The 26261-nt window shown below is 33.5% G+C and overlaps 1 protein-coding gene across 1 annotated transcript in view; it reads right to left on the minus strand.

Annotated features, from left to right (window-relative positions):
- LOC110114142 (probable UDP-N-acetylglucosamine--peptide N-acetylglucosaminyltransferase SPINDLY) overlaps positions 1-26261 on the minus strand; it is a 79718-nt gene that overhangs the window by 14755 nt on the left and 38702 nt on the right. The window contains exons 10-16 of the mRNA XM_020846913.2: positions 23508-23602; positions 17763-17827; positions 8942-9140; positions 4358-4552; positions 3435-3529; positions 3216-3351; positions 2915-3132 (exon numbers count right to left, since the gene is read on the minus strand). Of these exons, the coding sequence (XP_020702572.1) occupies positions 2915-3132; positions 3216-3351; positions 3435-3529; positions 4358-4552; positions 8942-9140; positions 17763-17827; positions 23508-23602 (1003 nt within the window). The remainder of the gene's footprint in view (positions 1-2914; positions 3133-3215; positions 3352-3434; positions 3530-4357; positions 4553-8941; positions 9141-17762; positions 17828-23507; positions 23603-26261) is intronic.

The raw sequence follows: 26261 nt of genomic DNA on the forward strand, positions 1-26261 counted from the left end.
GCAACGTTAGATTGACTTGATTGTTATATCATCTTAACTCTTACGCGTGTGATTCAGCCTAAGCTTGTTTTACCGCTCTTAATGTTTTATCTCGTCGTTCAAATCATTATAAAGATATAATTATTTGTTCTCTCTAAAATTAAGCATGCAAATCCATTAATTAGCTCATCTTCGCATTGTGGTTTCACATCACTATCTCTAACAGTACAAGGCCTGCCCATTTACAAAATAGCCCCGCTGCCATCATTAAAATAATGCTAAGAATTTAAAAAGAAAATAATATTAATAAGTGCATTAAAACTCGTGATCTCTTCTAAACATGACTAAGACTTCCTTTGGAATAGCTTTCTTATGCTTTGCATTTCAGACAATAATCATAGTTTTGTTTGACCATTACTTTTTCACTACTTTCAATAAATTTTTGTGCTAGGAAGCTGCTTTCTACAGCATCTTTCAAAAAAGTTGCTTTCCCCACAATAGTTTTACAACCATTTATATAAAAAGTTGCAGCCTCCCCAATCTTTATCAATAGATCAAATAATCTTTAGTTTACACATGCATAAATTTCCTAATATGTTAAAGTTTGAGTTGGCTTGAATCAAGTTTTCGATAGGCATCACAAACTCAAGCTTTGTTCAAAATAGTGTTTAATGCTGATGTTGAAACTCAATAAGAACAGATTTGAGTTGATTTTGTCCAAAAAAAGGGGTTGAATTTCTATGTCAATTTGTATTGAATACAAGAAAAAGAAACATCTATCCCATTATGTGAGGTCAGCTATATGAATCATTGTTATCCACTATGTCCTATTAAATATCAAGTTATCATTCAAATCTAATAAAAAAAAGTCATTTCTAATACTTTCTAACCAAGCCTTTTTTTAGGTCTACCTCTAATTTTCTTAACCTATGCTAGATCTAATACATCTACTCTGCTAATAGGATCATCAAAAAGCCGACATTTTATATGAATCGATTTCTATTGAATAATATACTATAACTTAAAAAGGCTTAAATAGACCTTAGGTGGCACAACAAAGCTCATCACCAATTTAGCTTTAACTTAAGTTAAAGATGAGTTTTGAAGGGCTTAGTTAAATGGGCTTTAGCCCATTTGACACCCCTAGAAACTAATTCACATATAGATAAACTAGTTAACATAAAAAACACATGAAAGTCATACGCATGGAGAGAAATAATGATGCATAGATTGTATAAATATGTACTGACATGCACAAATTATATTTCATGGTCAATTTATCTTTGTAAGGTCAATTAGGGGTGTCAAAATGGGTCAACGGGTCGGGTTTAACACCAGCAATAAAGACTAGTGAAAAACTTAAAAAGAATTATTAAGAGAGTGAGCTGAAGAGAAGAACCATCAAGAAGTGAAAACCTACGGTGAGAGAGAATGAAAAATCAATAAGCAAAGACTTAATAACTATGAGAAACAATAAGAAGAAAACAATCATGCCTAATTATTGTGGTAGATGCTATATCAAACTATAAAATTTGAACCAAGAATTTGCTATGAGTTAGAGCAAAGTGCACAATGCAGCAATGAAGTGGTGTGCACATGCATTTTGCTACAAGCTTGATTTTCACATGCAAATGATGCGTAGGGTCAATGCATTGCTTTCCTTTGAAAGCATGCTTTAACACAGGCGTTTAACATATACTCATACACAAAAATACATAACATGCATAAAGGGCATGATCATGAGAATATACATATTCCTTACATATCAAATAATACGACTTTGCTTGCGGTGTACATAAATGGCATCCTTGTGTTTGTTCACATTAATTCAATGCCATAACTTAATGTACAAGTAGTGTAAAAATATAGTATTATGATCAAGGAGGCTCCCCAAAATTAAAATAAAGCTAAGCTAAGTAGGGTTTAGTGATTTTTCTAAGATGTACGTTATTTTTTATGACTAAGAAGTGTATAGAAGATACCAAAAGACTATTGAACCTTCTAATGTATTCAGAAATTTTTAAGAGAGAAAAGATAATCACAAAAGTCAAAATTGCATTAAAATACTAGCTCCTAATTCCTTTATCATCCATACCATATTGGGAGGATAATTTGAACGTTTTTGAATATTTGAATGAGAGGTGTTAAGATATTTAGTATAGTTTTCTATTCTTGTACAATTATATTAGGATTGAATTTGAATTTATTTAGATAGAAATTCGGCTCCTATATTCATACAAATATGAGGCCTGAGGATGTTCTTTTGAAGCTTGAAGCAGTAAAATTATTCCTCAACTCAATTCTCTCTTATCTACATAACCAATTAGTTTCTTCAGTCCCAAAACCAAAAACAATTCTAGCCACCACTACGATCATCTCTCTCTTGATTATTATCTGAATTGAGTGATTCAAAGTTTCATTCTTCCAAATTTTATTCTCTAGAACTTGAATATTAAACATGGCTAATTTGATTTAAATCATCCCTGGATTGTTGCAAAAGCCACCTCCTACTTGAGCCCTTTAAGGAAGAAAGGCGTTTTCAGGTGGAAAAACCTACTAACTAGTATTTAGGGAACACCAATGGCATGATAATTCATTCATTAATTTCATTATTGAAAGATACTTCTTAATTTTTTTTCATAGAAACCCTAAATTGCATGCATAGGAGTTCATATAAAAAAAAACTATAAAGCTGCGTATAAAGTGATAACCTTATTCCTACCAGTTCCCAAAGTCTTCTGCATCCCAACCCTAAGTCATATTTATGGCGTGTTAACAAGAATTTGCAAAAAGTTTAAGATTACATAATTAAAATATTAAAAAACGACAATTAAAGGATTGTTCCTTATCTTTTCAATTCACATCCTTCCATGCATGACAGTATACAATCATTTCAAGATGAATGCCAAAACCAGGGAAGAATGACCAAAATTACCTGATATCCATTAGTGAATATGCTTGCATGTGATCATGATTTAGAAGAATTAAAGGTACGAGATCCACACGCAAAGGCTCAACACCTAGTTGCTCAAGTATTGAGAGGAACCTCTGCCTGATACTATCACAGCAAAATGGTTTACACTTCACAATCAGCCTAGAATTTGGGACTGCACATAATATCTTTGCCCAGACTTTTAATACTTTGGGAGTAATCTGTAGAATGATTGATGAAGAATTACGTTAGCAAGCTCAAAAATGATATTAAAAGGAGGGGCATCGCAAGTTGACAGAATCACCTTTGCTAAATTGTTAAAGCTCCCAAACGTAATAAAACCATTTGAAAGTGCAGGGGTGGGAGAAACAACACCAGCTTCGGGAGAAGGCGTATAGCAAAGAAAGCATTCAGATAGTCGAACCAACTCTTCAACTTGCCTGGCAAACAGAATCATTATCACAATCATGAGCACATCGGGCAGGACATTGAAACAAAATTGTTTCCTTGGCTACAAACTCACTTCTGACAGGTAGTAGGTGGGTCTGCAAATGAGTCTGAGATTCTATAATCAACAGAAGGTAAACCAGATGTATTTGGATATCCAATCCAAGTTACCTAGAAATTAGAGCAAGGTAAGTTAAGCAAGGAAGCCAAAGTTAGATGACTATTACAAGCAGGCTGTATAATGGAATCACAACGAAATATGACAAACATTGCAGTATGCAGCACGAAATAAAACAGAAGAGATGATTAGATAAGGCTGCTTACAGCCCAAATAGTAAACAATACTAAGATTATAAAATAGGCAAATTTCAACAAAATAGATAACAATCAAATTGGTTAACAAACTACCTAAAATTCCAATTTTTGGAGACTAAACATAGCACACACCAGCAAGCACATGAAGTGTGCAAGCATACATGCACATGACCCTGCAACGTATGGCTCTATACACAGAATGGCTGATTTAAAATAGATGTGTTAAGAAATATCGTCAAAATTCTAGAAGAATTTTGTTAACAGATTAAACTAGCGAAGTCTAAATAAATGGAGTCATCATATTCAGGAAGATAAGAAAGAAATTAATTTGGAATTATGGTAGAAATCAAATACCATAAGTGCTTACTCAGGGCTTCTGCAAGTAAACAATTCTGCATGATAAAGCTAATTAAATCGAACTACTAAAAAAAAAAATCTTTGTTGAACCAATGTCCATAACTTAGGCATCACCAGATAAATAAATTAAAATTCACTGAAATTTGAAATATACCTATGAAAATCATTTAAAGATAAACTAAAACTTAAAAACTAGAAGACTCCATGAGGCCAATTTTCTGTTGCACATATAGAATACAAAAACACACAAAAATTAATGGAAAACAAAAGAAGTAAAATATATTATGTTTTAGAAATGTACATAACATAACATATCTAAAAAACTACCTGAACAGGAGCAGGTCTACAAGCCAAAGTTCCTAACTTGTTGTTTGCAGTATGGCCAGTAAGCTCCACAAGTATGTCAACCTTATCCTCTCTTACCATGTGAGCAACCTTTTTTTCATCAACACCATAGATATCTCTCCATAGGCCACCCTTTTTAAGAACTTTTTCCTTAAATTTGAATGTTTTGGCATCTGCCTACAAGGATTCCCAGAAAACGGCATTAAAAAAAATTGAAGCACAACAAAACTAACATTTTGTTTTCAGTAACTTAAAAAAAGAATTTTGGATAGGGAAATTATAGGGTAAAGAGAAATGCTATAAAAGATACTTTCATGAATGCCATGTCATGTTATTTTTAAGTTTAATAATCAGCTAGAACCATTTTAAAATAAATTCTATGATAAAGACCTTAGAGTATATTTGGGCAACTTTCTCAATGCTTTGCTTTTCATAGTACTGCCCACATTGCCGATTAACTCCTACTTTCTTGCTGTTTTTTAGAAATTTTTGTTGTAAAAAGTTGTTTTTACCGCTATATTTGGTAGGGTGTAGTAACTATAAGAAAGTTACTATCCAACTTTTTCAAAAGAAATATTTATGCTACTTACAATAACTTTAAAATAGTTATATTTTTTTAAATAGCCTTACAACCACCTTTATAAAAAACTGGAGTTGTCCCAAACAAATCCAGAGTAATTAACGCCATGCTTTTTTTTTCATATTTGATTCTTGATTAATGATAGACTTATCAAACAACATATAAGTGTCTTCCTTACAAATAAGATAAAAAATATATGATTCTTCTTTGCGGTGATTTAAAAGTCAAACTTGAGTGATTACAACCTCAAACCTTGTGTTCACCTAGGAAAATAGGCACGAATCTCGCTCTCACAAGCTTAAGGTCCTTATTTTCCGGGGTAAATTGAATTTTAAATTAACCAGATTTCTCCAGAGAGTAGTATCAGGATTTATTTAGACTTGGTTCTACTTCCTATGAGCGCAAGCCTTCATAGTTAATTACCCCTTCTAACGCGTAGAAGAGTACTCTCGATTAAGGATGAAATATATTTAGTTAGTGACAGAAGTGCAAATGTGTGTGCAACAATGTGTGAATGTTCTAAACCCAGGTTGTGGAGGGTGAAAGTAAACCCAATCAAGATCCCATGGTTCCATCATCCCGGGAATACCGTAGGTTTCAATCTACCAATACTAGCAACCATTAATCCTCGTGTCCAGAGAATCTGATTAGCAGTCATGGTTACCTCCTCTCAAGGATTCCGAGTAAACTGAAATGGATATGTATAGGTTGTTTAGTATAGATTGGAACCTGTGGCTCCATTTAAAAGTTGTCCAAAGTTTAGATTTGAATTGAATCTTACGGTCCCATTTAGGAGTTACCCGTATGATTAGATTTGGGTAGGGGCTTAAGGTTTTCCTTTTGAAAGTAGTCCTAATGACGGGTCCTATGGCCTCTATTAGAGGTGGCCCATGTAGCAAGTCTTACGACTTTATTAAAGCTGGCCAGGGTTATTCGGAACGTTCTATTTGTTTTGGAAAAGTTTTCCCCAACATCCTGATTGAGGTGGGGCTTACGGCTTTTATTAAAAGTGACCCGTATAAAGGTCTAGGAATAGGTTGCTACCTAGATATTTGCCCTAAAGTTGAACTTGCGGCTTCTATTAGAAGTTGCCGGAAAGTGGGTCTTACAACCTAGTCCTATAGGCTATGCTGCCCAATATTTTATGTGAATGGGTTTTTAGGGTTTTTTCTTAATGTATGGGACTTACTACACTTATAAGTGGCCCGGGTTAGGGGTTTACGATTAGGTTAGTTTTACCTAAAGATTTCCATTAAGATCAGTCTTACGACTTCTATTAGAAGTTACGAGGGTGTTTCTAATGTCGATCACTTCACATAATAGATTTGTCTAGTGAAATAGTCACTAGAAGGATTCTCTACTTCCATTAGAAGCGACCTATAGGGTTTAGGTTAGCGAGGATATAGCTTTACACGCTTCATTGTTTTAACACCAGTGTCAAGGTCTTATTTTGCCAGCTTTGTTTCAGAACTAGCCAACAATCATTATTTTGACACTTATTAGCCAGCATTTGTTTTGTTTTGTTAGCACTAGATATGTTCTTTTATTTACACTGTGCTAACTTTTGTCTACTTGTTTGTAGGTGTTCGTGGCCAGCAGTTACAAGAGCTGGAGCTTACAGTTGCAGAGGTTGGGTCTTGCAATTGCAGAGGGGTTTAGAGATCTCATAGGTAGTTGCACCTGTTGCTGTGTGTTCGAGAGAGTGTGGTTTTGTTTGGAGAGTTGTTGTGAGAATTGGTTAGTTGTTTAATAGCTTGTACTTTAGGTTCGATTAGTGGATAACACTATTTTTATGCTTTTTCATTTTTGTTTAATTTTAATTAATTGCATTAATTAATCAAATTAATTAAAAGTAAAATTTTAATTTCATTTCATTATTTAATTAATTGGTTTAATTAATTAAAGGTTAAGTTTTAATTAACATTTAATTGCTTAGTCCATTATTTTAAGTTTTAAATGTTAAGATGTATTTTAAAATTATTTATTTAAATTGATTACTCAAATAGTTTAATCAATATTAAAGGTTTAATTTTAATTAATTATTTCTTTAATTAAATATTAGTTAATTAGATTTAAATTTAAAATTTGATTGTTTAAAGTTCTTTTTTTTTTGTTAAAGGATTTTTTTATTTTGAATTTGATTATTTAATTCCTCTTGTTTAATTTAATTAAGTTGGAGATTTCAACTTAATTAAATAAGTTTAATTTAAAATCAATTAAATTAATTAAAACTTCTATCCTCTTTAAGCTTTAAGTTAATTGTTTTGAACCTTAAATGAATTTTAAAATTTATTAAAGTTGAATTTTGAATTGAATGTTTTGCTCTCTTTCAATTAATTAACCAAAATTTATTTTTTATAAAAATTAATGAATCTGAAGTTTAATTTTATTTTTGAATTAACTTTAGTTATATTTTTAAGGTTAGTTAATCTAAAGTTTGATTTTAATTACTTAATTATCTAGAAAATCGACCACTTAGTTAACTGATTTGTTTGAATTAGTTATATTTACTTAATTATTTAATGAATTGATTATCCCGTTAACTGATTTGTTTGAGTTATAGTTAATTAATCGATTGTCTACTCATTAAATTATGTTAATTGATTATTAAAATGGCTTCAAATTTAATTTTGATTTTAATTTAATTAATCAAGTTAGTTGAACTTGTTTTCTGAATTGACTTTTTAAGTTGGTTAATTGATTAATCAAATTATCAATTATTTTAAAAAGGTTTAATTGAATAAAAATTTTAAATTGTTCTCCAAGTTTTCCGAAATCAACATGAGCTTTCGAGAAAATTTCAACAGCCTCCCGGCGTCCCCCCCCCCTGCGAGAGGAGGTTAGGGGAGGACACTTGTCCATTTGAATCGACTCAGCCGGATCAATTTGACGGCGAGGACTTTGGGGTAGTGTATCGACCCCGGAATTAGTCTTCGAGTCTTCTATACTCTCGGCAGGATCAAATGGACAGCCAAGGGCTTCGGGGGACAATCAACACCGGGGCTTCCTTCAATTGTCGATTGCAGCATCTCCTGTTTTCTTTCTTTTCTTATAATTATTACCTAATATAATAATGAAATATGGTATAATAGATCCCTTCAATTTTAATTATTAGTATTTCATCAATAATAATAATTAAAATATCCTCCTTTGCTATTTAAAATCAAGAATTTATGTGTCCTGTGAGACAGACCAAACAAAGGCGAGATTGAGCTTTGTGCATGTGAAGCAAAAGGGAGGCGAATTGTGTGTGGATAGGAGGCGAATGGGTTTCGTTCATTCGTGAAGAGGAGGTTGACGTGCGAAGATCAGGTCTTCGGCTGGGCACAAGTAGAGACGGTAGGCCGGCTAGGGCTTCGACTACTGGTGCAGACGACTTGCGAGGTTGATTCGAAGTCAAGCAGCTTCAGCTGTGTGTGTGGGAAAGATGGGATCGAGACGACAAAGTGGCTTCACCTGCGGTCGAAAGAACAGGGAGATTGGTATGAGGTAAGATTTTAGATCCCGGGTGTTTGAATGCTTTCGATTCTGAGAGCCATAGTCGAATGAATCCTGCCTTCGTGTGAGGGAGCTTTTGTCATAAGCGTGGCAGTTGCTTTCAGAACGTGAAAACGATTGTGGGATCCTGCGTGAGTGGGTTGGTGGATAGGCAGATGGTCAACACTTTGACAATGGAGCTAAGAGATTGGTGATTTGATATACATTCATAGCCAATGATAAAACCTCTAAATTTGTGGCATTTTAAGTTTAAATAGTAGGCATTGTGCAAATGTGGCTTCTTAAGTGTGATTATACTGATATATTGATTCTAGTCATATGAGAGATTTACATTGATATTTTGTAATTTTTACAATTAAAATCTTCTAAATCTGACCCTCACAACGATCCATGCTAACCAATTTCATGACATCTTGAATAGAAAATGCACGTAAAGTCAATTCTTTAAAAGTAAAAAATGGCAACTAATAAAGAGGATTCATTGGTACCTTCACAACTGCCGAGTAAACAACAACTTGGTATTCGGTATAGTCATGGTATGAAAGGGGCGCCTCAATGAAATATGACACAGAATGAGTAAAATAATCAGGGGAAACATATCCAATAATTAGTGGTCGATCCATAACTTTAGGATTATCCCAACTTGTGTATTGTTGATAAAGCCTCATAAAACGTCTTCCCCATTCCCTATCAAGAAGAATTAGCATTTAAGAAACATTAAGCAGTCAAATATTTGTATAAAAAAGTACAAGGAAAAATTTAACACATTATATTCACCATAAGCAGACCATGGAAGCAAAATGTAAAATAAAATATTCGTTTTCATTTTTCAAAAAATTAAATCCAAATGAAGAAAGAACTGATTATAATTGTCAAGAAAATTTGATATTTAAAAGTATTGATAGACACATTACTTAAGATAATGTGCTAACATATTTGCATTAGAGTTTAATTAGTCAAATACAACTTCCTGTAAAATTAAGGAAATATTTACTAACACGGATAATATTGATGAAGATTACTATGCAATATCCTTCCCGCAGACCTATTGTTTGCACCCATCTCCAAAGAACATCTATAGAAAAAAGAAGCCACCAGAATGGCTAGCTTGCAGCACAATATCATCAACAGCATCACTCTTATAACAACTATTTGATGCTGGCTATGAAGTTTAGCATAAGTTTTAAAACTAACAGTCAGCCTCACATTAACCCTCAACTTTGTTCATCCTCCATTGGGAAAGGCAATCCTGGTTTTTTATCAACCCTTGGGAATAGCAGTCATGATTTCTTGAATCACAATATCATCTACACACACATGTTGCCTATAGTTCATTATAGAGGTCCAATGTTGGTCTAATGGAAATAGTCTCAATGCAAATGCAGGCCTAAGGCTACATGCAAAACCCCCTCCATTCCCTGTAATAGCAGGAGCTCCATGCACCCCAATACCATCCATAAACAAAATTGTAATTAGGAAAGGATGAATTGAAGCAGTGTATTAAAGAGGCTCCCAATTAGATAAAGAAAAAACTAGTCACTTGCAAATGCAGGCCTAAGGATACATATCATACCACTCCACACCATGCATCAGCAGGAGCTCCATGCACCAGGCATGCCCCCAATATCATCCGCAAACAAAATTGTAATCAGAAAAGGATTAGTATAAATAATTGCACCCTGATAGCCAGTAATAACTCTAACTGGCCTCATGCCATGCCAGTTATGTTCCTCCCTCTCCTAAGCAAGTATGCCCTTCAAACCAAAACATACCCAAAAGAAAACCTCCAAGAAAAAAAATTTGTGGGATAGAATGGACCATCTCCTTTCCAAGAAAATAGATGTCTTGGTAATTCTACAAATTTTACAAGCTAGGGAATCTAAAAAATAAAATTTCTTCATAATTAACTGCCCTACCCACTTCTTGGGAGAGCACTCACGATTAAGGATGAGTCACTTTAGAGTAGCCTCATAATTTTAAGTTTTAATCTCATTTATAGGGGATAGAGGTACACCCGATCAAGATCCAATGGTTCTGTCATCCTGGGAATACTATAGATTGTAGTCTACGAATGCTAACAAACCATTGGTTGCAGCGTCTAGGGAATCTGATTAGCAGACATAATTTACCTCCTCTCAGGGATTCCGAGTAGACTGAGATGGTTGTGATGTTGGTTTTGGTTTTGTTCTACTTTAAGTTTTGCGACTTATATCTATTGGAAAGCCTATTAGTTTATTTAACTTGGGGCTTATTGCTTCTCTCAGGAGCTGCCCATTAGTTTAGTTTAGGATGTGGCTTACGGCTCCTTTTAGAAGTTGTCCGATAATTTGGTTTAAGATGAGACTTATAACTCTGTTTAGAAGTTGCCCGCTAATTTGAATTAAGATGAGACTTACGGCTTTGTTTAGAAGTTTTCTGGTACTTTGATTTAAGATAGGGCTTACAGTTCTGTTTAAGAGTTGTCCGATAATTTAATTTAAGATAGGGATTATTGCTTTACTTAGAAGTTGCCTGTAGATTTAGTTTGAAATAGGGCTTACCTCTTCACTTAAAAATTTCCTACTTTGTTTGAAGTACGGCTTAGTGCTTCACTTAGAAGTTGCTTGTAAATTTAGTTTGAAATAAGGCTTATTACTTCACTTGAAGTTGTCTAATGAGTTGGTTAAGAATAGATCTTATTGTTTCATTTAGAAGTAGCCTATTTTGATTTAGGATTTGTTACTTCATTTAGAACCTTCCCTAATAGATTGTTTAAAGTAGATATTCTTGTCTCTATTAGAAGTTGTCTGTAGATTTAGTTTGAAAGGGCTTATTGCTTCACTTAGAAGTTGTCTATAGTTTTTGTTTGAGGGTGGAACTTATGATTTCACTTAGAAGTTGCCTGTAGATTTTGTTTGAAATAAGGATTATTGTTTCATTTAGAAGTTCCCTATTGATTTTGCTTGAAATAAGGCTTACTACTTCACTTGGAAGCTGCCTTAATGAATTGGTTACGATAGGACTTATTGCTTTTTTTAGAAATTACCTATTTTGACTTTGGGTTTGTTACTTCATTTAGAAATTTCCCTAATAAATTGGCTAAAGTCGGTCTACTGCTTCTATTAAAAGTTACCTATTGATTTTATTTAAAAGAGGGCTAACTGCTTCACTTGAAAGTTGTCTAAATAAATTGGTTAAAATTAGGATTTACTAGTTCATTTAGAAATTACATATTTTGACTTAGAGTTTGTTACTTCGTTTAGAAGTTTTCCTAACAAATTGGTTAGATTTGTCTGCTGATTTAGAGTTTGTTGAACTTGGGAATAGTTAATTTGGTTTTCGCTTTCCTGTTGCTTTAGCAGTTTTTATTTTTGCTTCAACATTGTTGTTTAGTTCTAGTATTAATTTGCACCGGTTTATTTCCTTGCAGGTGTTGGAGCCCGCACCAATTGTAGTTTTAGTTGAGTTTGAGTCTGTTTTAGTTTGAGTTTATTTTGAGTTTTAGTTTGAAGTTTTAGTTGAGTTTGAGTTTATTTGGAGTTTGAGTTAGTTTGGAGTTATAGTTTGGTTTGGACTATTGTACTGGGGATGATAAGTGTAAACAATTTCCCTTTTTTATTTTATTTTATTTGGTTTCAAATTAATTAACAATTTAAAATTAAAGTGTTTTATTATTATTAATTAATTCAATTAAAGTTTTAAATTAGTCAAATTTAATTAATTGTTATAAAAAATGCTTATTTTCTAATTTAACCAACTCTGTTTAATTAAACAAAAATATATTATTAATAAAGTGGCTCTCCCCTATTTATTTTGTCAAATAGCAATTCCCTCAATCTTATTCTTTATTTTAGCATTTTTCTCAAAAATCTAATAACCTCCCAGCATCCCTTCCTAGCAAAGGGAGGTTAGGACGACACTTGCTACTGTTCTTCCCGTCGAATCAAAGTTACGATGGCACGAGGGCTTCAAATTAAATATTTCTGGTCGGATCAAAGATACAACATTGCAGATCTTCAAATCGGCAGTACTTGTTGCTTCTCTTTTTTAAAAAATATCTATTACTATTACCTTTTATCTTCTTTTTCTTTTTTAAATTGGTCAGCCTCCAGACGTCTCTTCCCTGCAAAGGGAGATTGGGATAGCATTTGTCGTTGTTCTTCTCGGCAAAATCAAAGATACGATGACAAGAGGGCTTCAAGTCAAATATTCATGGCCGGATCAAAGATACAACGGTGCAAGTCTTCAAATTGGAAGTACATGTTCTCTTTTTTTTTTTCTTTTTCCCTTCTCTTTTTTCTTTCTTCTATTTTTTTTTACAAAAAACTTTAGCAAATTTGTATAAAATAAGATCAGCGGCAGACTTAGGATCAAAACGGAACAGGAAGCGAAGTGCTCAGACCGGGCGATCACATTGATATCGTGTGGAGGAAAGGCAGATCGACGGGTCGAAGGACGCGAGGGCTTGCACGCGATTTTGTGCGGGAGAAGGGATAGCGGGTTGCAGGTATGGTCACGAGAAGAAGCGAAGGCATGAGCTAGCGGTGCCAGCGCAGGATCGCCCATGTGGGTAGTCGCGAGAGTGAGCATAGGGGGTCGACAATGGGTTCAGGTTGGGCCGAACGCATGGAGGTAAGGTGACGAGGCGCGGGTGAGGGACTATGGGATTTTCCTTAAGCTTCATGTGTGCAATACAGAGAGACAAGAGGGAGAGATCAGAGCGTTATGTGGGGAAGAAAGGCTACGGGATCGAAACTGAACAGAGAGCATGAGTTTTTTTTCGTTAATTTCCTTTTGTTTTTGTAAAAATGAAGAGAGGCGTCCGTGCATGAAACAAGGCATCTCTTCGATTTTTTTTCATTTTTTTATTATTCAACACAGATATAGATGAACAACATCACAAGCACATAAGGAGAAAATTGCATATAGTATTATGATTTCCTAAACACTATCATGATCATAATAATAATCATCCAGCTCATCCCACCTATTTATTAACATCATGAATCATGTCCTCCATTCATCCAAGTTGAAAACCTATTAATCAAATCAAGGTTAGGAACATAACTCAAGTTCAAATTCAACTTAGTTAGGTCAACCCGATCAACAAACAAAGATTTTTTGGCTATTCCATCAAAAATGAATAATCATTAACCAAACCCAACAATTTTTATTGCAAGAACTATGAAGGAAAATGCAAGATACAATTGGATCTTTAATTGGAGAGGAAGATCAAGTTCTCCCAAGTCCCTAGCCGTTGGCTAGAGCCCTCCCACCTAAGAAAACTTCAATTTCAACAAAGAAAACATAAAAAAAATTGAACCCTAGGGAAAAATCTACTTAAAGCATAACAATCTCAAAAATTTCCCAAAACAGCCCCCTTCTTTTCCCTCCTAGCTATCCCTTTCCCTATTCAAATTTTCTTCCCTTGGGCCACCCTAAGGGGCGGGACTCAATGCAAGCGAGATTTTCACTTGTTGTTTTCCACCTGTTGTAAACGAGCGTAGATCAAGGAGGGATTGGCTTGACCAGTCCAAGCAATAACAGTCCATAAAAACCCTCAAAGAAAAAAATTGTGAAATAGAAATTAAATATCTCCTTTCAAAGAAAATAGAGTTCTTGGTTATTCTAAAAATTTTACACCCTAGGGAATTTAAAAAAAGTAAAATCTAGAATAACAACATGACAAGCATATAAGGAGCAATTACATAAAGTATTATGATTTCTTAGCGATATCGTGATCTTAATAGCAATCAACCATCTCATCCTACCTATTTATTGCCTTAATGAATCATGTCCCTCCATTCATCCAAATTTAAAAACCTATTAATCAAATCAAGTTTAGGAATATAACACAAGTTCTAATTCAACTTGGTTAGGCAAACCTGATCACCACACAAGATTTTTTGGGTATTCAATCATAAATAAATAATCTTTAACCAAATCTAACACCAAAAAGCAATTTGAATAAGCTGAGTCAGATCAACTGGTAGTTTCAAGTAAAATACATTACCTAAACCTAAAACCTTATCAAGTAGAACAAAGAAGGTCACCAGATGTGCATAAGTATATTCATAACAATGTTACTTTTACATATTTTCTTTCATATTCATTCCACATTTACTAATTTTTCTGCCTTATTGATCATCTTCATCTCTATTGAATTAGCAAAAGCCACCAAACCATATTTTTTATAATACATATTCAATAGGCACTTCTTTTGTCATCTCACAAATCACTTGATTTTACATTCAATCCTTCTAGATTAAAAAAAAGGAGGCAAACTAAACTTTTTAATAATATTTCTTTTCTTAAAGAATAACCATAGTAATCATTTGCTATAAACATCACATGATGCATATGTTTAACCCACCATTATACATACCCAAATCATTTGAGTCTTTTCCATTGCCTTATATTTAAAAGGTGCTACTCCTATGATGTACTAATACTTTATAATAAAGAAATATATTGTGTCTGACAAGTGCACTCGCCCTACACGTGTCAAACAAACTAAGTATCCAGTTAAAAAAAAATAAAAAATGGAGATTGAGATGCATGTCCGATACAAAGTCCTGAATAATAAATTTTTAACTTTAAAAATTTATAATATAAATAACTTTAGTTAAGTCATCTATTATTTTTTTATTTTACAATATATTACGTGAATAACTTAATATCTACTTAATACTAATTTTAATTTTCTTATTGTGCTTTCTATTTTTTGTAAAACTTTTTTTTTATCTTTTAGTTTATTAACTTCAAACTAACAATCTATTATATTAGATATTTTATACTAAATATTTTATATTATAAACTAGACAAGTTATCATGTCATTCATTTATTATTGTTTGTCATTTTTAATATGATATTACATTAATATATATACAATATATAAAAAAATGTATTGCAGTGTCCGCGCCGTACCTATGTCATATATTTAAAAAAAAAAAGCCGTGTCTCGTGTCCGTGTCGTGTCCGTGTCGCCGTGTCCGTGTCCATGCATCATAGGCATATATAGATGTATCATAAAGCTACTCCCATTACTTCTCAAAGACAATAATCTCTCATAGGACTGCCTAATTTTAACACACATCTAGCTTAATTACAACCACACTCTAAAAATCTAGAAAACCAAAACTAAGATCTACATAACATAGTTTAGCTTAAGTAGAAATGTTTTCTGGGTCAATTACCATTAAATTATATTTCATGGTCAAAAATCTTTACCAGGAAAAATGTTATTGTGATTTTGAACTTACACTTTTGCAAGTAGTGAAGTGTTATTCTCATTCCTTAAAATATGAATTAGTTGTTACTGGATCATAAGCTACTGAAAATCAAGTAAAAAATCTCTCCTCACATTTTCATCATATATTTCATAACCATTATGACTCCTCACATAGCCCATCCACCTAAAACGTACAAGTTCATTTGGTTGGGCATCCTTTACTCCTCGAACATGCTCCATAAAAGATAATCCATCACTTCTCAAAACCGGCTTTACAAACTATCCTTAATCCAACTTTATGAGCATAAACAATAAATATAATTTATAATGTACTTATAAATTAACTAAATAAAAACCATTTTATCACTAATCCTCCTCCCCTCAACAATTTTATCTTCAAACTATATCTACTAACAGATCAAACTCACGATAAAATTTCCTAAGGCTTTTTTACTTATCCTTTAATTCTTACAAATATGTGAACATAATTCTTTTGCTAATAATTATGTCCACTAATTCTCTACGTTCTCATTGAAATTCCCAAATTTCACAAAGCAACTAATCTAAACTATAAGACTACTTAAATCTTGTTTAGTTTTGACCACAATTAGGTTGCAGTTGTGTTATTTATAGGTGATGTCCTAGCAAATTGTTATCTACTCACTACAATTGAGTAAAATTGAGGCACCTAACTTAAATGTGATGTTCTAGAAAAACACATTCTAAAGATGCAATTTCTTTAATTTTTTTGTTATTCGCTAGTGAAAAGGGTTCAATCATTGTATATAGTAGTCCCTCTCCCTATCCACAAACACATGGATACAACTCACTTCCATCCATACAACATCAACACCTCCAGAAGTGCTAGAACCCACCATCTTACATAGACATATAGCTCAGAGCCATGAAAGGTCGATTCTCCCCTACACACTCTTTATCTCTATTTCTCAACACACACACACACAGACAATAACTAAAACTTTAAGAAACCATACAAGATAAGCATACATAATCACGACTGTGAAGATAAAAAGGAATCCCTCCCCTCCCACTTCCTTTTCTCTCTATTCATATACATACATTGCTAAACCAGATCCCACCCTCCCTTTCTATCCATTCACATATAAACTTAATTCATAGGAAGCATAGAGAATGGAAACAAACACATTAGAATCGCCATAAATTTACATATATACATTCAACTAGAAAAATCATACAAATTCTTAAGTGCAACAACAACAACAATAAGCCTTTGTCCCACTACGTGGGGTCGGCTACATGAATCCTTTTTCGCCATTGTGTCGGGTTAAAAGTCAAATTTTCATTTAAATCTAATAAAGAAAGATCATTTCTAATATTTTCTAACCAAGTCTTTTTAGGTCTACCTCCACCTTTCTTAACACAAGACAAATCTAATACCTCAACTTTCCTAACCGGGTCATCGGAAGGCCTCCGTTTAATGTGACCAAACCATCTAAGGCAACTCTCTCTTATCTTATCTTCCAATGGAGCTACTCCAACCTTTTCACGTATATGCTCATTTTGTATCCTATCTCTAAGGGTCAAGCCACTCATCCACCTAAGCATCCTCATCTCTGCAACACTTAGTATTATGCTTCTCTTTTAATGGCCAACATTCGGCACCATAAAGCATTGCAGGTCTCACCACCATCTTATAGAATCATCAGCAAAAAGCATACACCAAGGTACATCCTCTTGCAAATGTCTAGTAAGAACATACATGACTAAAGAAAAAAGAAATGGACCTAAGGCTGATCCTTTATGTAATGCAACCGAAATAGGAAAATACTTAGTCAAACCACCTTGTGTTTGAACACAAGTAATAGCTCCTGCATACATATCTTTAATGATTTGAATATAAGAATTATTAACTCCTTTCTTTTCGAGAACTCTCTATAGCACTTCTCTTGGAACTTTATCATATGCCCTACAAATTCTTAAGTAAAAAAGAATAAATTTTCAATTCCTTTCTAAAACTCTTCAAGAAGGTAAAGAACAGATTGTGACAATTAAAAGAAGCAAGTTAAAAAAAACAGCGAGCATACTGGATATTGAAAAAATAAATTATTGAAAGGACCTGTGCGCTTCAAACAGCTTTTCATCGGAGTCCTCATTTATGTAGTTCATTGCAAGTAGTCGGTTCTGTCAGGACAGAAGGTAATTCACTGAATTATAAAATATGGAAAGAATGTGCAGAATGAATAATGCAACTTCATGAAGGGGAAGATAATTCTCATAAATTAAATCTTAAACCAGGTCATTGCCTTACATCAATAATTTAACAATGATTCACCATTACAGTATAACTGCAAAGTAATTCGGCCTAAATTCTCACAACAAGCAGAAATACAATGACTAAGTTTGTAGTAATTATATCTCTGAATACTCTAAATACTAGGAAAAGATGTTTTGACACTATAGAGTTAACTCAGATGCTTCATGAGATCACCCAAAAAAAACAATGAATGAACAAGTAAAGCAACAAAGATTAATGAAACGAATGAAAACAACTTGAAATCTGAGGTTCAAAAAAATCTCTACACCAAGAATTGAGACAAGCTTCCATAGCACAAACCGGCCATTGACCTGAATAGGTTAATTTCCCAGTTCAAACCAATCATGGACCTTAACTTCACAGTTCACATCAAGAATGACAACTGAATTAGGAAACTCAAAAAACTTGTCTGCATGAAAAACTGTACGTAAACTTCAACAATCACGCAAAGGGGTGATGCAGTCTGGAGAGGATTCAAGAAATCAGCCGAGGCCAATAATGTAATAATGTCCCAACCAGGCCCTCTTAGGAAACTAAACACAACATTAATAACGTTGCATACATAAAAAAGGCCTCATTCAAATAAAAAGGTGTAATTAACTATCCAATAATTATTCCAGATGGCTCATTCGAAACTGCAAATAAAAAAGGTAGAGCTGCCTCTTTACAATTACAAGTACTAATGTAAAAAACTATCAGTGCAGTTCATATATCAATTCCGATAATAATATAATAGGAGGAAAATATGATAAGATGAACATTTATAGACATGAATGCTAATGCAAAATAGACAGCCAAATGATGCGTACATGTGATCAAGTGTGAATAGACATAAATTGATACCTCAGTACGCTCCAGTGAAAAATATAGAAATACAGAAGCGTGAACACTCCACGGAATTTAATCCAGATTAATAACCATAAACTTTGGGGATTTTTAGGTATAGCCAAAGCAGGAAAATTAAAGTTATCACAAATAAGCTACAAACGCAAGATAGGGAAGCCTGCATGAGTTCTAAAGGAATAAGTGCAACCCTCAAGTTGAAAATATAAGTGAGGATAGAACATTATGTAATCTCAAGCTCATTATACTACTACTACAACAACAACAACAAGCCTTTATCCCACTATGTGGGATCGGCTACATAAATTTTTTTTCTCCATTGTGTCATATTAAGAGACAAATTCTCATCTAAATCTAATAAAGAAAGCTCATTTCTAATATTTTCTAACCAAGTCTTTTTAGGTCTACCTCTACATTTCTTAACAGAAGTCAAATCTAGTATATCTACTTTCCTAACTGGGTCATCGGAAGGCCGCCATTTTATGTGACCAAACCATCTAAGGCGACTATCTCTAATCTTATCTTCCACTAGAGCAACTCCAACATTTTCACGCATATGCTCATTTCGTATGTTATCTCTAAGAGTAAAGCCACTCATCCACCTGAGCATCCTCATCTTTGCAACACTTATTATTATACTTCTCTTTTAATGGCCAAAATTCTGCACTATAAAGCATTGCAGGTCTCACTATCATCATATAGAATTTTCCCTTAAGTTTGAGAGAGATTTATCTATCACACAACAAGCCCGATGCATTCCTCCACTTTAACCATCCAACTTGAATTCTACTAATAATATCCCCATCAATTTCACCATCACCCTGAACAATAGACCCAATATATCTAAAATGTGTACTATTATTAATGACTTGATCGCCGAAATTATGAATCCCCATACTAGATCTATTATTACTAGAATTACACTCCATATATTCAATTTTAGATCTACTCAAACGAAAGCCTATAGACTCTAAGGTTGACCTCCATAATTCAAGTTTACCTTTAACTCCCTCTCTAGTCTTATAACAAGAAGAATATCATCACCAAAATGCATAAACCAAGGTACAACCTCTTGCAAATGTCTAGTGAGAACATCCATGACTAAAGCAAAAAGATATGGGATAAAGGCTGATCCTTGATGTAATCCAATTAAAATAGGAAAATAGTTGGTCAAACCTCCTTGTGTTTGAACACAAATAACAACTCCTGCATACATATCCTTAACGACTTCAATATAAGCATTATTAACATCTTTCTTATGCAGAACTCTCCATAGCACTTCTCTTGGAAATTTATCATATGTTTTCACTAAATCAATAAAATTCATATGTAGATCCTCCTTATTCTCTCAATACTTCTCCATCAAACCTATCAACAAATGTATAGCTTCCATAGTAGACCTACCTGGCATGAATCCAAATTGATTTTGAGAAACATTAGTGTCACGTCGCAACCTATGCTCCATAACTCTCTCCCACAATTGTAAAGTATGACACGTTAACTTAATTCCTCTATAATTCACACAATCTTGAGCATCACCTTTATTCTTAAAAATAAGAATCAACACACTCATTCTCCACTCATCTGATATATTTTGTCTTCAAAATAATATTAAAAAGTTTAGTAAACTAAGATATTCCTTCATCTCCAAAGCATTTTCACGTCTCTATTGGAATATCATCAGGTCTAACAAACTTTCCACATTTCATTTTCTTTAAAGACTCTTTAACTTCAATTTCACTAATACACTGATAAAAATAAAAATCTTTATTTTTATTTAGGGTACTGAGGTCACTAAAGTTAATCGCATTCTCATAATATTCATTGAAAAGTTTAGTAAAATATCTGACCCGCCTTTGTTAAATATCCTCTTCTAATAAAAGCATTTTTTGATCTTCATCCTTAATACACTTCACTTAAATTAAATCATTACTACTTCTCTCTTTTTTTTACTGTTTCTATCTCTATATTTAGCTAACTTATGCATATATCTTTCGCACTTATTAGTATCTAATCTATTATATCAATAATTAAAAGCTAAAATTTTTGCATCACATATTACTTTCTTAGAATTTTTTTGGGCCTCTTTATATCTTTCCTAATTATCAGAATTTTTACAGCTAACAAATTTTTATAACAAATCTTCTTATTTTTTATCTTTTATTACACATTTTAATTCCACAACCAACTAATTTTACTATTAATAGTTTTTCGTTTTGATACTCCGTGCACATCTTTTGCAACATTCTTAATATCACTAGCTACATTTTCCCACATAACATTAGCTTCCTCATGCACAGGCAAAATCTTAAGATGTAGAATCTTACTCTCAAAAATATTTTTATTATTATTCTTTAAATACCCCCATCAAATATTAGAACAATAATTTACTTTATTTTTATTTTCTGTCCCTTCATCTTAAAGTCCAAAATTATAAAATGATGTTGGGTACATAAACATTCACTCGGAATAATTTTACAATCTTTGCAATATAAACGATCTATTTTTCTTATAAGAAAATAATCAATCTGAGTTTTAATTATATCCATTCTTATAAGTGATGAGATGTTCCTCTCTTTTTTTAAATAAGGTATTAACAATTACAAAATCATAAGCAAAAGTAAAATCTAATATAGTCTTATCACATTCATTAATCGCTCCAAAGTCATAGCCACCATGAATCCTTTTAAAATCATCAATCTCTCCACCAACATGTCCATTTAAATCTTCTCCAATAAAAAAACTTTCTTCCAGAGGTATCTTTTGTATTAATTCTTATAGGTTATTTAAAAATTTTAATTTTGAACACATATTCATACCTACTTGAGAAGCATAAACCCTTATAATATTAATAATCTTAGCATCAACAACAATCATTACAATTATAATTCCATTTCTAATTCTATTAATTTTTATAACATTATCCTTCAATCCCTTGTATTTATAATCACACCTACATCATTTCTAGTACGACTCCTACCAAAATATCATAGTTCAAATTCTAAACTATCAATCTCCTTAGCTTTCTCTCCAACCCATTTAATTTCCTGAATGCATAGAATATTTATCTTCCTATGAATTATAATATCTATTAATTCCATTAATTTGTCTGTAAATGAACTTATATTCCAAATTCTTATCCTAATTTTAATTTCATGAACTAACTTCTTTGCCCACATTCATCCATGATGTGAGAACCTTTGCCTATTTAACCCTGCACTCGAGTGCCGTGCAGCGGCCCTTGCACACTTATCGTTATTTTCAGGTCGTACAACGTGCACTTCTAGTGAACACCCTAGCATTAACACAATGGATTAAATGATTCATGTCATGATTATTCGACAAGTTTTTCGCTAGCTGTCGACTACCTAACACAACCCTCCACTTTCCTCATCCAGGATTTGGGACCTGACAACTTGCATATGCATAATGGCATCAACACCGCCTTATCCCAATTATTTGGGGCATAAGAGCATAATTGGGGACTAATGGAATATAGAAACAATCAGGGGTTATCATATACCATTAGTTTAATCTTTCGATTCATTTAAAGCTTACAATCATATCAAAACCAAAAGTCGCAATTTTAAGTCCTGGTCCAAATATTTAATTAAATTGCATGTGGTCCAGTACTTAGTCCACAAACCAAACTACAGTCGCACTTTGGGCCAATTTATTTTGATGGAAGTGTTTCAAGATGAATCCCATAAATAAGTTTTTGTGGAAATGAGTTTAAGAAATGTTTGCATGTTTCACATGCACTTACTTCTTGGGAATTAAATTCCAATGTTTATTTGGGTTGCAGTGAGTTTCATTTTCACCATCATTCATTAATTTCACATTATTTTATAATTATTATGATAAAGGAAATATTATAACCAAGTATCCTCTTAAGTTTATGCTATTATAAAACTTCATGTAATAATTGAAAGTGAAGGTGACTTCCAAGCTCTCATAACTAAAACACACTTCTCACCTTTATGAAGGTGGGCTTCAAATCTAGGAACTCGCTTTCATACACCTTTAACCAACACAGAAACTATGTTCCGGTATTCCACTCACTCCACACACTTATGTCAAATCAAACTAATCCTTTGAGGGGCTCGTTAGGTAAGCTATTGCTTGTAACCTATCATTTAGGCCTTCATCCATACCTAACTTTAACAGGAAGAATGCAGAAAGCTTTGAAATGATTATGTCAACCACGGAATATCTATAATGAACATGGATCATAGAAGCACGGTTACAATTATATAAATAAATTTCTGAGGGGAAAGAATGATGGAGATAGGGTAGTGGCTAAGAAAGATTGCAAGCAAAGCAAGATCTAGTAGAATAATACCCTGGTAAAGGGCCCAATGAAAGAAGGGATTGTGATCGCATGATACATTCACTTTCAATGAAAAGACAACGTGGTACCAATTAAAAATATTTGTAGTGAAAAGAAAATCCAAAGTAACAAAAGCACCGTTCAAAGAAGCTTTCAGCAACAAGTCTACCATCACAAAACCCAAAAAAATTAGGTTAACAGTAACACAATATCAAGAACTGCAAGCGACTGTGCAGTTAAGTTAGTCTAAGCAAGCATCAAATGGAGGAATTCAATAGCTTTTGAAAATGAGGCATATCACTTCTATTGCTCCATAAATGCATGATTAAACTAATTCTAAACAGCAAAAGTGTATCATAATCCCAATCTCATACCTGACCCGCATTCCTTGAATCGGGATCTATCTCAAGACATCTCTCATATGCTTCTATAGCCAAGTTAATATTGCCTGCATCTCTATATAGAACCCCTGAAAGAGCATCAGGAACTCAGAGAAAAAAAGTGCATAAAAGGAAAAGGATAGCACACAGAAAAGAAAACAAAACCTAACTACCTAAAGAAAGAGTGAAAAGAGGTTTTAAATCAACTTAACGATAACAGAACTTCAGAAAACTAGAACTTCTCATGAATTGAGCGTTTCATATTGAACTTTTTAACCTGGAAGAATATGAAGCATACCTTTTCGCTCATGGCCGGCCATCTTAGCAAAAGATGGATGGAGTGAGGTTTAGGGTTAAAGCAAAAAATGACTAAACAAGAAAAAAGGAACAAGGAAACTAGAATTAAAACCAATCAAAAGTCTCAAAAACCCGGCATTGCAAGTACTCAAAATGCAAGGCAAAGAATTAGAAAACGCTAAGCTCTACTTAGACTAAAGTATTAAAGAATCAAACCAATGACATTCTAAACTAAAAGACACTTTATATTAAGTAATAAAAAATTATGAAAAAAATTAGTCGAGTACGATAAAACCTCTACACATGATTAATGTAGTGTTAAGACAATATTTTAAGCTCTAATATCAGTTAAATATTTTGTTTTCAATTAGATATTTTACTTATTATTAAACTAATTATTACTCAGGCGATTTCATATTAAGGAATGCAGATAAATTATTAGACTAGTTCATAAGCATAGTTTAATTTCTATGATATTTCTACATCAGAGTTGTTTATCTTGCAATATTATGTTGAATGTTATTTCTGATAAAGGAAAGAAACCTGAATAAGAATAATATTTTGATCAATTACTCTATTTTGGTAAGCTAAAGAATAATCAGTTACGTATATGAAGAAAATTTAGATGGTATACAAATGAATATTTATGTGTATTAGAAGATAGTTAAATAAGTGAAAATGTTTTAAAACACCTCAAGTTAATTGATTTGTGTTAATTGTCAAAATCTTTCATATCAGAAATTATGGTATATGAAGATTTATTCACATATGCCTTTTTTATTCCTTCGCGCGGTGTGTACAAGTTCAATGTACAAACATCACATAGTAAACAAACTCCTTAATCTGAAATTATATCAAAGTGTATGATGTTGCACAATGATGGATGATACAAATACCTAAGATTCTAAGTAAAAAACACCATACATATTCATGAACAATGTTTCCGAAAATGTAATAAGAAAATCAAAGCCATATGACAAGAAAATAAAATGTGGGTGATGAGGACATCAGATCATGGAAAGTATATCAGAGACGTGGACGACGATCGACGGCCACGATCACACTGATCTATTTTTTATTATTATTGTATTAGTTTTATTTTTTATGAGTTTTGTTATTTTCTTCCGTTTATACCCTCGCTTAAAGGGTTTAGTTGTATGTGTGCCCTAGGGGCAATTATGTTTTTTGTTTTTCATTCATCATGTATGGCTATATATAAGCCACTTGTATCTTTTGAAGGTTAATGAAGAATGATATAAAAATTTCTACTTTGTGATCTTGAGAGAGCTTGAGAGGAAGTTTGGGAGAAGAAGCCTAGGAGAGGCCAAGCGTAGTACCCAACAGCCACCATCGGTGAGCCCTTGGATTTCCATAATTTTTCCTTTCTCAACCTTTCCCTCTTACCTCCCCACCGCCGGTGTACTCTCCACACCTCCTCCCTCACTCCACGAAAATTCCCCCCACACCATCACCCCACCGCCGATCATACCACCCGCCGCCCCTTGTCCCCATCCCCACCACCACTTCATGCCACCGCCCCTCTCTTCCGATCAAGCCCAACCAGCCGGCCTCACCACCTCCCCTCACCTTGGATCCCACATTAAATTCCCCATTCAATACCTTCCATATTTGGCCATAGCAATTTTGGGAACAATTCAAATTCAAATACATTTGATTTGAATTTCAATTTTTTTTTTCCAATTAACCCAAGCTATTTAGGAAAGCAATTCAATCTAATAAAATCTATGTTAATTTCAGATTTTAATTACCCATCTCCATTAATGCCATGGCCCACATACAATGAATTTAGACACAAATCCCTCCCCCCTCTCTCTAGGCCAGCCCACCCCTCTCTCCTCCCCATTATTCCTTGCCATTAATGACTCCCTAATCACTCCTTTAATTTTGGTTAATTCAAATTCAAATTGAGAGTGATTTAATCCAATCAATCCTAATTGAAAGCTATTAATTAGGCGAGCCATTAAACCCTCACCTAATCCCTCTCTTTTCCCCCTCATGCCACCGGCCCACCCTCTCACTCTCTCTACCTACAGATTTAATGCCTAATAAAATCTTTCCTAAATTAGTTCCTTCATTATGGCATGATCCATGAGAGCTTCCCACGGATTGATCACATCAAATCCTAGCACCTAAACTTATTCTACTGCTGTTTAGACAGTTCCCAAAGGCTGTCACGAGTTTCTTTTTTCTCTCTTCTGCATTGTGACTTGCTGTCCAACTGGTGGGAAGATCCCTGATTGCTGTCCCCCATCCAGAAGTGCCAAAATCAGCTAGGAAAGCTGTCCAAGGAGGCCTCCCAGCTGCTATCCAGCTGATCGGATAATCATAGTTTGCTGCCATCAATTCAGGGACGTCAAAATCAGCAAGGAGGCTGTCCAAGAAGACCTCCCAACTGCTGTCCAGTGAACGATTGGAGTTTAATTTCACCTT

The sequence above is a fragment of the Dendrobium catenatum genome, unplaced genomic scaffold (assembly GCF_001605985.2).
Source record: "Dendrobium catenatum unplaced genomic scaffold, ASM160598v2 fragScaff_scaffold_621, whole genome shotgun sequence".
Taxonomy (NCBI): Eukaryota; Viridiplantae; Streptophyta; class Magnoliopsida; order Asparagales; family Orchidaceae; genus Dendrobium; species Dendrobium catenatum.